This window comes from Cnephaeus nilssonii (assembly GCF_951640355.1).
Source record: "Cnephaeus nilssonii genome assembly, chromosome: 14".
Lineage (NCBI taxonomy): Eukaryota > Metazoa > Chordata > Mammalia > Chiroptera > Vespertilionidae > Cnephaeus > Cnephaeus nilssonii.
In genome coordinates, this window is record NC_137085.1 from 33705786 (window position 1) to 33721723 (window position 15938).

The 15938-nt window shown below is 43.0% G+C and overlaps 1 protein-coding gene across 1 annotated transcript in view; it reads left to right on the forward strand.

Annotated features, from left to right (window-relative positions):
- The window catches only part of FRMD3 (FERM domain containing 3), a gene marked incomplete at its 5' end in the record, with an annotated part of 240885 nt that overhangs the window by 182893 nt on the left and 42054 nt on the right, over window positions 1–15938 (forward strand). Inside the window, 4 exons of the mRNA XM_079791284.1 lie at window positions 5031–5118; window positions 7465–7553; window positions 10197–10260; window positions 11854–11942. Coding sequence (XP_079647410.1) covers window positions 5031–5118; window positions 7465–7553; window positions 10197–10260; window positions 11854–11942 — 330 coding nt within the window. The remainder of the gene's footprint in view (window positions 1–5030; window positions 5119–7464; window positions 7554–10196; window positions 10261–11853; window positions 11943–15938) is intronic.

The following is a 15938-nucleotide window of genomic DNA, read 5'->3' on the forward strand; positions in this document are numbered from 1 at the left end:
TTCCATTCTCTGTTGTTACTTGGTATAACACCCTTATTAGGAATGTGAAGACAGCGATTTGGCATCGAATACTCCTCCTGTAAAAACTAAATCCCTGCATTATGTGGACTATACTCTGACCAGATGCATGCTTTTTGGGCCAAATAATAGCTTTTAAAAATGGAACCATTTTATTTAAGTTCTAGCTTACTTGCACCTGGGTGATTTGATAACACTAGGCCCTGACCCTTGCATGGCACACTCAGCTAGAGCTAAGCAGCAGGGCCCTTTAAAGGAATAATTTGCTCTTTGAATCACCATTATCCATATTTAGCCAATTCACTTTCTGCCTCCATTGGCATTGAGTTTGCAACCACCTTCTTTTACCAATAAGGAAAGAGAGATCTCAGGGATTAACTTATCCAAGGCTGCACAATTATGAAGCAGCAGACCTGGACCTGAAACCGGAGTTTTCCTGTACAGTGCTCTGATATCTTTCTAAGTTGCTGCTCTCCAGCTAGTCTTGTCCTTGCCAAGCTCCAGTGCCTCATCACTGTCTTTCCCATAGCAAGGCATTTGCCCCAATTTGCAGTGTTCTATCTAATTCTCTGCATAGGAACGGAGTTTGTAAGAGACAATGTTCCTCTCTTAGTAAAGGATCAGAGATGGGAAACTGGCGGCTCTCACTTCCAGTTAGGAGGTAGAAAAGCATGAGACATTGATCTCCCCCCCAACACCAAGATAACATCAACAAACTACATAAACTACAAAAAATTGTATTTGTAAAACCTATCTGATTGCTGAGGATACAAAGAAATCCAAATGTACTAAAATCCAGACCATCCTTCTGAGGAGAGTGGAGATCCGCAGTTGCTTTCACTTTTGGAGGCGTGGTGGGAGGAAGAGGAATTGGCCAGGAGTGGGCTGACTTGACTGATTGGGACCCCAAAGAAGCCAGTTACAGAGTGAGTTGCACTTTCCTACCACCATTTGGCCCCAGCCTTCACCGAGTGAAGGGGGGCAGTGTGCTGAAGTTGGACAGGAGAGGAGAGCTGAATGAAATCCCTCTGAGACACTCCAGACCTTGGCCAAGGCTGGACAGCTCTTGCCAATGATGGGGACAGGACCACAGGGAGGAAAAAAGATCAAAGTGCAGAGAGCCAGGGGTAATACTAAAGAGCAAAGGAGATGCTCTGCAGCTCAAAAAGTTGACAGGCCATGACATTTAGAGAGTTCTGCGGAGTCTCATGGGTGCTAAGATCCCAAGTCCTGAGATCACTCACACATTTGAAGTCAGTAGTGAGCAAAATCGAACTGAAGTTGCAACCAAGTTGCAGCAAAAGCCAACCTAACTCAAGTTGAGAATACTACTTTGCTGTAGAAGACCATTATATTGGTTTTCTACCCAAGAGTTGAATTCTGGAGCTCATAGACCCAGATGGATCAGGTGGAGTCAAATCTACCCCCTTCCCTGCCAAATGTGCCCCAAACAGTTTAGGTCATTCCCAGCAAGATCCACACCTTCCACAACTAATGTCCACTAATAATTTGCAATTATTTTGGGGACACTATATGTTTTTGTACTCTATGTAATGGAATGCTAAAGGCAGATCAATAAGAGAGAGAGAGAGTGGTCTTCTTTGGCAGAAAGTAGTCAAGATGGGCAGAAGGGAGCTGTATAGCTAAATATATAATGACTTGACCTCACCTAATTTATCATAGAAGCACATCGTTAGAGAATTGTTAGTTCTTAAAAAAGAATTCAACTAATCACTGTTTTTATTTCCAAACGTCTCATTAGAGACACTATTAACCTTAGAACAGTTCCTGATGCAAGATTTAAAGGCTAGAAAATCATTATTTTCCATTACCCAACAGACTTTTTGCCAGAAACAAATGTCCAGCGAGGGATTTGAGGGAATAAAACAAAGCATTTCTATTTAATTGATCTTAGCATCTTCCTGAAAACCTGATCATTAAATGTGTTCTTCCTCAGTGAGTGCGGGGGACACGAGAGTTTCTGGTGCTATTGGGTGTCCGCCTTTCCTCCTTTGGCTTTGAACCCCCTTCTCTGAACATTTGTAGTTGGCCTTTCTCTGTGTGTGATTTTTTAGATTAAATCTTTTAAATGCTTAGCCAACGGAGATCTGCAGGCAAACCCAAAGCAAACAATAATGATTTGAGGACTTTTATTTTAAAGAGGGGCCTTTGTTTTGCAAATCTCAGTGTGCTTCCTAACTTCTCCCCCAATGTCATATTCCTATCACTCCTGTGCAGGGCTAAGGAGAACAAATGCTCTGTGCCAGGCTGTACTGTAGCTGCTTTATAGCTGTTAACGGCTTAATCTTTACCAAATCTTGGAGGTAGGTTCTATTTCTATGTTGATCTTGTGGAGTCAAAGAGACATAACTTCAGTTCCTAGATTAGGGTTCAGCTAACTTTTTTTGCACTAGGCCATTTAGTAAATATTTTAGGTTTTGCAGGACATATAGTGTCTGTTGCCACTACTCAGTTTTGCCATTGTAGCATGACAGCACCCTTAGACAGTATGCAAATGAATGGATGTGGCCATATTTCAATAAAACTTTATTGACACTGAAATTTGAATACCATATAATTCTCATGGGTCATGAGATACTATTCTTCATTTGTTTTAAACCATTGAAAAATTAAAAGCCATTCTATTTTTTAATCCTCCCTGGGGGATATGTTTTTATTGATTTTAGAGAGAGAGGAAGGTGGGGGAAGGGAGGAGAGAGAGAGAGCGATATCAATAGGTTGCCTCCCATATGCACTCTGACTGGGGGATTTAACCTAAAGCCTAGGTATGTGTCCTGATAGGGAATCAAACCTTTTGGTGTATGGGACAACTCTCCAATCAACTGACTCATCTGACCAGGGCAAAAAAAAAAAAAAAAGAAAAACCATTCTTAGCTCAAAAGTTGAACAAAACCAAGTGGAAATCAAGATTTAGCCTGAAGGCTTTAGTTTGGGGATCTATGACCTACATTAAAATTGAGACATTATGGCTCTCTAATCAGGTCTACATATCAGTCACCTGGGATGGATTGCTTCATCATTGGTAACATGAATGTTTAGAACATATGAGGAAGGCTTTGTATAAGAGCCGATATTCAGGTGCTCTGCTATGTCATCCAGGAGAGCAACAGGTGGCTCCTGACGATGTTCGGTTAGTAGTGAGGGTAGTACAGGCACTGAGAGGCGCTTTGGAACCAGGGAGGCTTGGATTTGCTCCTGGCTTCTACACTTACTGGCAGAGTAACCTCAAGCAAGTTCCTTTTCCTCTTTGAGTTTCAGAATCTTCATCTATAAAATGAGAATAAGAATTCCTCCTTTAGCCCTAACTGGTTTGGCTCAGTGGATAGAGCATCGGCCTGCGGACTAAAAGGTCCCAGGTTCGATTCCGGTCAAGCGCATGTACCTTGGTTGCAGGCACATCCCCAGTAGGAGGTGTGCAGGAGGCAGCTGATCAATGTTTCTCTCTCATTGATGTTTCTAACTCTCTATCCCTTTCCCTTCCTCTCTGTAAAAAATCAATAAAATATATTAAAAAAAATTCCTCCTTTAGGCCGGCTGGTGTGGCTCAGTGATTGAGCATCAACCTATGAACCAGGAAATCATGGTTCAATTCCTGGTCAGGCCACATGCCTGGATTGGGGTTTTATTCCCCAGTAGTGGGTGTGCAGGAGGCAGCCGTCAATGATTCTCTTTCATCATTGATGTTTTCTATCTTCCTCTCCCTCTCTCTTCCTTTCTGAAATCAATACAAAATATATTTTTAAAAAAGAATTCATCCTTTATAAATAGTAGGTGAAAAAAGGCATATTGCTTGCTAATAGAAACAATTATATGTTGGTTGGATCAGTAGGGTTTAATGAAAGACAGCTCTGCACATATATTTATTATAATCCTGATCAATTCTGTTTAGTTCAGTGTGCTCTTAGATTACATAATATTTCATCCAGTAATTCTTTTATTTAAAAGCCAGGAGCTGTTTCTTTTAATAATTGCAAAATACATAATGCATAAAAGACTATACAAGACAGTGTATGTAATATATGTATAATTTAAAGAATAGTTGGAGAAATACCCATGACCCTAACTCTGCTTATGAATTGGAATGTTACCAGATGCTTTGAAGTCTCCTCTGTGTCCCTCCCAGGTCACCTCCCTCCCTTTTGCACACTATGCTGAACTGGGGGTTATTCATTCTCTCCTTTTGCTTTTATAAATGTACTTTATATGTATCACTAAGTTTTACCTTTTGAAAAGAAAAATGAGTCCCTGTTGTTTTCTATAGCTCACTCTGCTTGGTGGTTACGGTTATATATTCACCCTTGGGGAATAGTTCAGATGCTCTAAGATACATGTGGGCCATTAATGTCAGCCAAAGAGTCTTGAATGCTGCATGGTCCTGGTATGGAAGTCAGCCCCAGGAGGGCTTTTCACAGCATCTCTATTTGTAGCCCTCTTCTACCCTTGAGGCCAAGACCTTGTGTACCACCCTGGAGGACAGTGCGGGGACTAGTGGCTGAGATTTCCTTTCAAAATCCAGGGCTTTCCAGTAGAACGGTTGATGGTTCTTTCTTACTCAGATGGCTCTGTTTAGGCTTGTTGATGGGGTAACAGGATTGCCACTTTCTACCCTGAGCAAGAAGGAATGTCACTTACCCCGGTAATCTTTTGAAGTAAGTTGGAAAGAACAGATGCTGCGTTTTATTTCATATTAAGATTGCATTTCCAAGGGCCTACTTATTGGTAACTTGATAACCTTGATTAAGTGTACAGTCACTGGTGTCCTCTGAGTGCTTGTGGGTTTATTAGGGAGCCATCAGCCAGGGAGCAAGAGCTCAGATTCCTTGGCAGAGGGCTCCTCTCGGGGAGGAATGATGATCAGTCGTACTGATTATTATTTGTGCAGGGATTTTGCTCTTTATTTAGTTTAGGATATCACATTTTATGGAATGGAGGGACTCCATGTTTCTGTTACTTTACATATTAACTCCCTAACTTTTTGTGTGTGATTTTAGAGGCCAGAGCCCGCCGGTTGCTGAATTTAACTTACTCCTGAAAGCTCACACTTTGGAAACCTATGGGGTGGATCCTCACCCATGCAAGGTAACTGCCCCTCACAGGTCAATATTTAAAGATTATTTCCCCCCCAAAGAGTTAGTTGTTGTATATGCCTGGCAGACCCTCCTAGGATATTTCCACAGCCTAACCCACAGCACCTAATTGGAAAGGCTGTTTTGGTAGTTGGTTCTTGCTGTTGGTTCTTGCCGCTGGACTCTTAACAAATTTTTCTAATTGCTATGTAGTAGCCACATATTCCTAATTCACATACATGGATTCATTCACCCATCAAGTGGATGGTTTTACCCATGAGAAGTCCTAACATTTAGGACTTACTATCCAGTCCCATCTGGGTAAAGAAATGGGTCCTAACATTTATTTTCAAGGCCATTGCCAGCAAGAATGCAATCTTAAAAAATTAAGAAAGCGAAAGAAAAGATTTACAATTATACTTTGACATCAGGAGTATTTGTTTTTCTTTTTCCTTTACTCCTATTATTTGACAGTCTTTCTCTCAAGCATGAAACCCAGACCAAGTGTATCAGAATTACCTGGGCCTACCCCAGAGCTACTGATGCAAAATTGCTGGGATGCAGCTGGTGAATCAGCCTTTTAAACAAGTTCCCAAGGTGATGCTCATGCACACATTTTCCAGAAATGTTTTGTGAGAAGGCTTCTCCTTTCCATATGTTAAACTAAGTATGAATTAACCAGGCACTAACCCAAATCCTAAACTAAGCATTTGTGTATGGCAGGCTCTTAAAGATAATTTTTAAGTCTTACCAGAACATTTCTTGACTCAGATGGGAACAGATAGTTGTATTTGGTCAAGTGCCAGTCCTATAGCTCTAGGCTCAGGCTCCTCATTACAGGCAGGTGGGGAGCTTCCTAAACTCCTGCTGCCCAGTTCCATCAGGATCTTTTGGGGGTGCAGACCAGGCTCTCCAGAGGATTCCAACATGTAGCTGAGGCAGAGAGCCGGTGGTAGTTGTCCATACTGGCACATGAATCTTATGGTCTCCCCACACAGATATTTTAGGATATTTGCCAGATGCCTCTTCCTAGTCGTGGTATAAATCAGATTATTTCCTTTAGTGAATTAGGTTTTATCCACAAATCGGAGCCTCTTTATTTATTACTTGGAGATCGACTAGACTTGTTGTTGTTCCTTTGCCTTTATTTATCAATGCTTAGTTTTCCTGGTAGAGGCTGGAAGTGAAGTAGGAAATATCTTTATATGAAAATTGCTGGAAATCCTGTGTAGGATTGAATGAACTCAATTAGATGCTCAGGGCTTTGGTTTCATAGCATCTTTGGTTTCAGGGCTAATGACAACCAAGAACAGTTTGTCCACATTACAGGGAAGATCTGAGAACTCAGGCGGCCCAGAAGACATTTGGAAGTAGATACACAGTGGTTTAGGGCTAATCTGTACTTTCCCAGGAGGTTCCTGCAGAGACAGAGGGTCTGTTCCTCACAGGGAAAAGCTACATATTCCTGGACCTCACCCAGATTTTAGAAATAGTAGCCTTGGAAATCCCATCTCAGAAACTCAGTTTATTGTTACAATCATTAGAATTAACCTGAAATGAACCCAGGGTGAGGATGAATAAGCATATCACTTATCATTTACTAGGGGCCCAGTGCAGGAATTCGTGCACCTTGAAAGGAACTGTGGGCTGTGAGGTTGTGGTGGGCACAGGGGCGGGTCTTGGCCCATCCTCTGTGCTCCTGCCGGCCCCTCCTGCTGCGCCCCCGCCCCCCCCTGCCGTCCCCTGTCTGCCAGCAGCCCCACTCCTGCCACCACTGCTCGCACCCGTTGACGCTGATGGTGTGGAGCAATTGGGGCTGGTGCCAGCAGTGGGTGAGAGGGGGGCCAGCACTCTCAGTGAGTGTGAGTGGCAGCTGCTGCCCCAATCGCCCCTCAAGAGCAGGGGGAGGTGGAGAAGCCCTCAGGGGCGATCAGGGCCGGCAGCCACTGCTTGCACCCGCTGATGGTGCCAAGCGATTGGGGCCAGCGCCGGTAGCAGGTGCAAGCACCAGGTGGGACTGTGGCACGTGGGAGCAAAGAATTTTCAGTAACTACCAGAGGCTTGCCCCTATGACAGCTACCGGCACCCCGCCTTGGTCTGGCACCCCCACTCACCTGCTCCATCATCCTGCCACGGCTGATGGCCTGCCATGTTCCATGTTTTGCTGCCTGCTGCCCACAGCCACCATGTTCCATGCGCACCCCCTGGTGGTCAACACACATCATAGCGACCGGTTGTTTGGCTGTTCGGTTGTTCCGCCGTTCAGGTTCAGTCTAGTTGCATATTAGGGTTTTATATATATAGATTTTATATTCCTCAACCTAAATGTTTCTTTTTCTTTTCCTTTTTCTTTCTTCAGGATTCAACAGGCACAACCACATTTTTGGGATTCACTGCTGCAGGCTTTGTAGTATTTCAGGGAAATAAGAGAATCCATTTGATAAAATGGTGAGTGCTTCTTTGGAAAACTGGCTTATCATTTTTCTTAATCTTGTTTTTCATTCCCCACCTTTGACTTTTTTTTTTTTTAAATGTCAGATAGAGTACCTGGTATTCATTTCTTTGCCTTGGAACCTCATTACAAAGGGATTTGTTATTTCTAAATGAAACCCGTTCTAGGTTGCCCTGTCTTAGGAGGGAATCGGATTTGTCCAGCTGAGGTGTCCACTCAGAGGACCTGGGATGTATCTGAGTTCAGAGGTTCTGCCTCCAGAGAGAAGGTGTCTATTGTTTCCGCACCAATAGCTTCTTTACTGACCAGAGCTGTGGTCAGGGCGGGTAAAGGTTCAAGTTCCTCTGAGCAACTCGGGATCCAGCCCCTCCCATTCACTTCTCTCTGTTCTGTTGAATCCTGCTGCAGACTTACCTTCTGTTATCCAGTGTATCAGTGAAGATGCTTTTGGTCAGAGCAACAGTAATGGCTGCTCTCAATGGCTTACAAAAAGGAGGACTGATTAGCTCACATAGTAAGTTGCAGAGATTGGACAGTTCCTTGATCCTTTAACTTAACTGCCGAACAACACTATGTAGGACTTGGGTCTTTCCATTTTCTTCTTTGCCATAACAGGGTGGTAGCTTTTGTCCTCAGGCTCATAAAATGGCATGGTCATGTGTGCAACTGTGGCCTTTACATCTTCACACAGCAGCACCCGAGCCTGGAGGAGAGCAGCCTTCCACGTGTCTGCTATTAAAGCAAGGATAACCTTTTCAGAAGTCCTGTAGGAGACTTCCTGTGTATCCAATGGGGCAGGATTGGGTCGCATGTGCCTACTTAAACCAATCCTTCCCAGAAGAATGGGAACTCCTGACTGGGTGGTCAAATCAAGATTCACCCGCTTGGGACTGGGAAGAGCAGGATCTGCATGGACACATGACCTTGAGGAAGAATAAAGCCTAGATTATGTCAATAAAGAAGTGGAAGGATGGAGCAGGGTGGGTGACCTGCAGTACCCACTCTGTCCAGTCAAAAAGAAAAATGGTTTTGGTGAAGAGTGGAGAAGGCTGAACATTATATGTGTGATGGAATATTGGAAAGGCTTAGTCTTATTCATACCTTCAGTTCAATTCAGTTCCCTCTCTGATGGTCCCAGATAGGTATGTCACCCCTGCTGTGTCTCTGGGTGGCAGGCTCACTCCTTTGGTTTGAGCACTTGAATCTGAAGTTCCTCTTGATGGGCCAGTGGGCATCCACCCTCAGTCCTGGGTTGGAAATGCTCTCTTGCACTTGCCTGAACCTCAGTTCTATGGCTTCAGGATTTCCTTTAGCACCTCGTTATAAAGTAGCCCTCCCCACCTTCTCCTATTGGTGCCCCCTTCCTTTCAAACTCTTCTAGATTAGCATTAGTCAGCTAATGCCCACTCCTCTCCTTCCACCTTCTGCTCTTTGTCATGATCATCCCTCTCTTTCTAAGATGCCCAATTTCTCTATCTTCCTTGTCCTGTCTGTGATAGCCTTTTACTCAATTCATACTTTCAACGATGTTCCAGAATAAGTTCCCTACTGACTTTGGGAAGTATGGGTAATCTGGGGACTTCTTCCATCCCACCCTAGGATGCTAGATTCATAGGTTTTGAATTGCTTGAGCTCTGGAGTTAGAACTGGACACATCTCAAGTGAAGATTTATTGCAAGTCTCTCCCTTCTTTGGACCTCAGTTTTCCTGTACATTGAAGAGTTGAGAGGACAATCATTTGTTTCTGGGTCCTACCTCCTGGTGGGTACTGATGCCAGCCTCTGCTAGGCACATGTCTTTCTGACAGCTATGTATTGTTACTGAAACAAATTTTCTTTTCACATTAATCTTTGGGTTTTTTCTTTGTTTTTTAAACATCCATTTTGTCACCCTTGAAAATCCTCTACCTAAATTAAAACATCTTAATGTGCCCTCACTGTTCTCTCCCTTCCCACCCTCCCCAGGAGAAGCAGGGGGGCCTATATCACTATCTGATGAATGAGATCAAAGGAATAAAGATAGAGTCCTCTCTTCTCTTCACACATTTTCTCACCAAGAAGGTGATCTGGGGCTACATTTCAGGCAGATTTTAATCAAGCAGCTCCTTCAGATGCCCATTCATCAAACTGTCCTCCCAATTCTGAGTGTCTCAATAAATGATGAAATACACTTCTATAAACAGGGAGAACAGGAATGAGAATTTCACAGTGTGGTGTGTGTGCTTCTTTGAGATGGATGAGGGAACAGATATTGTGAATCCGTGTCATTTCATTAACCGAATCTGAAATAACCACATTTTTCCCGCCTCACACAGTGGGCTGGCCCCTTCATGTTGCTAGGGTCGTTCATGTTTGTGGGACCTCGAGAGCTCCTTGGAAGTAAGGTGCAGCTCACCTGTAAAAAATGGAATAACTAGTTCTGAGCTGCCGGGGGATATTCTCTTGGGAAGAACATTGCTGTATAATTCACTCGGGGCTTTTCCCTGCTCATTGGGCCTTCACCGATGGTCAGATAATGTCTTGTTTCAGTGCAGTCTGCTTGGCATTTGTGAGCCAGCCGCATTCCCGTGGGAAAACCAGGTACCTGGGTCAGTTGCTACTTTATTTTCCTTCTCACCCAAAGAGATTTTCTTTTCTTAGGCCAGATGTCTGCAAATTGAAGTTTGAAGGGAAGACATTTTATGTGATTGGCACCCAGAAGGAGGTCAGATACTGCTTTTCTAACTCTGTTATTCTGTGAGTGTGAATGTGAGTGTGCGTGTGCATGCCCACGAGAGAGATTCAAGCATAAGATATGCCTTTGGCATTAGAGCTCCCAAAGCTCATGACGTTAAAGTTTGTGGTGATAATGGAAGCTATGTGCTGAGAATATTTGAGAGGTAAACAAACACTGAGTTTGAACATCTATATATATATAAAAGGCTAATATGCTAAGTGTCCGACAGTCCGAGTAATGATGTCACGTAGCAATGCCCGGCTTCCTCTCCCTAGCAACTAGCCTCCTTGCAGTTTCTTCAGCCCAGGAACATGGCTTGCTTTATAGCCAGATGGAAACACTTTACACTGTAACTAAATGTCTATGAAGCGTTTTTCCGTGCCTCATCTCATTTGATCCTCACAGAAGTCCTGGAGTAGGTAGATAGGAGACTAGGTGGAATCCTATTTTCTTTTCATTAGCTGGAAAATAGAGATTTAGAAAGCTTAGAAACGACCCAACTGAAAAGAAGTAAGAAATGGTGGACCTTGAAAATGACTTCAGGTTTTCTCACTGCACAGAATATAGTCAAACACTGCTACAGTTAAATATTTTACCCTTTGTTCTCCCTGTGTGATCTACAATAATAATCTGCTTTGTGTTGATATTTACTGCTGTGTTGCTGACAATTACCTGAAAGAGAAGTTGAGGTGCTTCACTGGGATGGAAAATATTTAGCTAAATCAGAAAGCAGGTCTAATTAAGCAAGTTTATTCTCTATCTATAAAAGGCTAAGTTGACTCACGCATGCATGATACAAATAAAGCTCTCACTGGTGCCAATCGCACACATGTGTTTTGATCTGTCATTGTCAATTGTGAATTTGGTTGACACTTCTATTATAGAGAAAAGGCGAATAGAGATATTAAATTATTTCTACTAATTAATTTCCTTTCAATGTGCACGAATTTGTGCACTGGGCCTCTAGTTTAAGAATAAAGTCAGTAAACAATGCTGAGTGAGTACCCCTGTGTAAAAAATAGAATGGGATAGACTTGAGATTTAGAAATTGGATTTCCCCCTACCTCTGTAATTGGCCAAAATACAGATTCATGAAACAACTGAAGAATACTTACAAAGCTTGTAACAACCAGTGATGGTTAGAGTTTTATAAACAAAGTCTTTAAGATCTAAGAATCTTAAAATAAAGGAGTCACCAGACATAGGTTGTGTTCACCAGGGAACACATTTCGGAGGAGGCCAATTCTGAAACTCTGAGCCTCAGAGCTAGATCTGGAGGTTTGCAGAATCTTCTGACCCTAGTTTTCAGTCCAAGCACTAGTTGTTCAAGGTGGGCAAATACATTTTTGAACTAATCCAAGTCTGATTGAGAGGTGAGCAATGCCTGGAGACTTGAAGATTGTGAGGCTGCTTTTTATCAGAAACAGGGCCTAGACAGATTAGTGATGTCTGCAAAGGGGGAAGAATACCATTTCAACAACACTTTTAAGAACATAGTAATATGCAAGCTACTTGAAGAAAAAGATGAAAAACATAAACTGTGTTTAACATGCCCTTTTTTGTTTTGTTATTTTTTATTAGAAAAAAGCCATGTTGGCATTCCATACCTCAACACCAGCTGCCTGCAAACATCTCTGGAAGTGTGGGGTGGAGAACCAGGCCTTTTATAAGTAAGTAGTTTTTATTCATTTAATCCTAGGCTTTAGAACAACCATGGAACCCTTTATGTTTTGCAAATAGTTCCATGTTCATTTCTTTTAATATAGTCCTTCTTACTATATTTAAGTGAATAATGAATTTGGTGCATGGTTCAGGGTGTCTCCTATCACTGTTGGCCCGAGCAAGTCCTGAGCTCCATGTTGGGTGTTTCCCATAGAATTGCTGTGGTTTGCTTGTTGTTTGGTCAATGCTATTTCCATTCAATATGTCATAGGACCTATTTTTGGTTGGCTTTCTTGCTCAGAAACAGACCTTGAGAGGAGTTTAGTGCAAATGATTTTTCTGGGATATGGTCACTAAATATACCAATTGGGAGGGAGGTGGGAAAGCAAGCAATGTAGGAGGGTGCTACTGAGCAGGTCACTCTGTGGGCAGCTGGGTTCTGCTCTGCAGGGGAGCTCTGGCAGACTGCAGAACAGACCTCAAATTTCACCCACTGACCAGCAAAGACGCTGTGCTGTTTATCTACCATTTCCTCACTCATTTTGGTTGAGGGCCACTTTGGAGAGTGGAGTTATACTCTCTGGCACTTCTGGCTTACTCTCAGCTTGGGTTGAATGTACTCTCACAACTGGAAAAAGAAATCTTTGGCAGAGAGTCTCACGTGTTCATAGTTAGAAGCCTTGAGAATATAGAGATGGGAGCCAAAGGTTCATGGGTGGAATGCCATTAGAGTCTGGGATCACAGAAAGGCAGTGCTGGCTGGACAGGACTTCAGAAACCATGCATAAAGCTGTCAGGTTTCCAAAGAGGTTCAAATTTAGTATCTTTCCACTGAGTTCCAGCTTCTCTTTGAGACAGACTTATTGATTGGAAGAGCAGTGGTTATTGATATAGTCAAGAACCTAGTCTGGCCTGCCAGGGTATCAGCACCACCTACCCCTGGAGCCCACCCAGGTGGTTTTGCTCAGCCTCTCTCCCTGCCCCCACCACTGAGATTCTGTCTTCCTCATTAGACTCATTTCCCTGAAAAATGCTGAGTCTCTGAACCTCCTGGGCTTTGGCTGATGAAGATCATTAGGAGAATGACAGCTTGGATAATAATTTACAAACCCCTTTCAGCCACAGAACTCTTGTAGGCAAAGTCCAATATGTAAAAGAGATAAAAATAAAAAAGCTGTGTTTGTTGGTTGGTACCAGAATTGAGATTGGGGACAGGAAACCATTCATCCATTTCTTGCTGCTCCTCAGGAGCTTGAGTGACCAGGTGTCACAGTTTGCCTGGGATTTTCCCAGGTTTAGCAGAGAATCCCATGTCCCAGGAAACCCATCAATCCTGGGAAAACCCTGAGCATAATTAGAAAACCATTGGGTGCATTGATCCACAACCTGTGGTGCTTCTAGTAGTGACAGGTAGAGGTGATGAAGATTAGTAGATTTCCCCCCACAATCATCTCCATCTCAAGGCACTGTGTGCTCCTTGCAGTGTTTGAGGACTGATTAAAATGGGTACCCAGAGGCCTTTGAAAAATCAGCATGTCTAGATCTCTCTATCCACGTGAGAGCTGAGAAAAGGAAATGCAAAGGGATTGGTACTCTCAGTCTTTAGATGGAGTCTACACATTTAAAAAAAAAGTTATTTTAAAATTGAGATAACATATACCATAAAATCCACCCTTTTAAAGTATTATTCACTGTTTTTTCATCTAATTCATGAGGTGATGCAACCATCACTACTATCTAATTCTAGAACATTTTTATCAACCCTAAAAGAAACCCTGCACTCATTTGCAGCCACTCCCTATCTCCAACTCTCTCCATACCTTGGCTACTACTAATCTACTTTCTAGGTCTATGGATTTACCTATTTTGCACATTCCCTATAAATGGAATTATAAACTTACGTGGCCTTTTGTGCCCAACTTCTTTTACTTAGATAATGTTTTCAAGGTTTAAACATGTAGCATGCAGCAGTACTTAATTTCTTCTTATGGCTGAATAATACTCCATTGTTTATATATACCATGCTTTGCTTATTCATTCATCAGTTGATGGACATTTGAGTTGTTCCCTCTTTTTAGGTATCGTGAATAATGTTTCTATGACTATCCATGTAATTTTTTTCTGTGGACAGTTCTGTTAGGTTTATACCTAGGAATGTAACTTTGGGGTCATAGGGTAACTCTATATTTAACTTTTTGAGAACCTGACAAACTGTTTTTGGGGCCTAAGCTTTTGGAACTCCTCTGTTCATCTGTTAATGAAATCATCTGGTTCCTGTCAAATAATAACTGAGAGACATTTAGCTAATTATTTTTGAATGGATATTTTCTTGCAGATGAGGGAGTTAATAGATAGTCTTGAAACACAGCCAAAACAAGATAAAAAATAAAGATATATCATGACATTTTTTTGTATATTTTATATCTGTATTAGATCTGATCTCTCTGATGATAGGAACTAGGTTCTATTTATCTTTGTATTTCCTAAAGACCCCCATCATTCAAAAAAAGAATTAATGAATCAAATTGATAAGGTACGGTTCCTGTGCCAGGAGATTTGTAGTTCATGATGCAGACTGAAAAGGAAATGCAAATAAAATACTAGAGGGGATTACAGGAGGGGTGAGTCTTACTATGGGGGGAGCTAGAAATTGGAAGGAAGGCTCTTTAAGTTGGAGGGAGGACATTCTGAGTAAGGGAGCATGGTGGGAATGGGAAGACATGCATCTAGAGGATGAGCAGTTACACAAGGCTGGAGCAGAGGGTAGATGAATGAAATAGAAAGGGAGGTGATGAAAGGCCAGGAGATCTTGGAGCCAGATACAGAGGGCTCAGCCATCATGAACGAGGTGCCAGAGGAATGCTAGGTGGGGTTGATTGCTACTGACCCACAGACAAGTGTAAGGGAGGAGGAGGGAGTAGCAGAGAACCCCCAGCAGATAGGCTTTTAGAGCCAAGTCAGAAAGTCCTACTTGGAAGCAGCACGGCCTTGAAGATCCTTTGGTGCAATCATGGGATCTCTATCAAGGAATAACTCAAGACTTTACTTGGTTGTTTTGCACACATGCTGTTTTATCCTGTGTGAGGGATTCAGTTCTTAGATGGAGTCAAAGGCAAAACCAGAACTGAATGGAGAAGAGAGAGAGAAGGAGAGGAGAGTAGAAACTCCAGTCTGGGAGATCTGTTTTGCACATGTTGGGATACAGTCATTAGCTGGCATCAAGCAGTGAGGTCTGTCTTATAATTCTGCCATTGAATGGGGCCAACTAGGCTTGTCAGAGAAGTCACTTCTAGTCATCTGTGCACGCCTTGGGTGGCCAGGAGTGTAGCTGAGCACGGTGGCAGTGTGCAGAGTTGACCAAGTCTTTGCATCAGCACCTCTGCTAGTGTTAGGCCAGGCTGCCCCTCTCGATTACTAGGACTCCTAATCCCTAATATTTGTACTGACCTGAGATTTCCCAGATGCTTTTGTTCCTCCATCATCCCATAACCATTCCTGTTCCTTAGGAAGAAGGGAAGATGTTGCTTATTCTGAGCCAGCTGTGTGACCTCTCTGGCCCAGCCTTCTCATCTGTAGATGGAGGGGCAGGACTCAGGCATGCTTTGCTTCTCTCACTGTGGCCTGGTGTTAATGAGTGTGGGCTTCTTGGATTTAAGTCTTATATCTGTCGCTTCCTAGCAGTGTGGCCTGGAGCAAAGCACTTGAACTCTTTGAGCCTCATCTTTATTTTTCATCTGTGAAATGTGATCGGTAATACCTGCCTTGCAGTGTTTGGTTCTGCCAGGCACATGAACCATCGATACATGGTAGCAGCTGCTGTGACTGCCACTACTACCCCCTCCACTAGCAATGGAAGTTTCTAGAGTGCCAGTTGGTTGCAGAGCCCAGTCTGTTTGATTCTGAAGGGCTTTGATTCTGTTAACCTCAGGGAGGGCACCTGCTTCCTCCACAGCACCATCCCGTTCCCCGGGCAGAAGTCCTGGCCCCGCTTCCAGCCTGCCCCA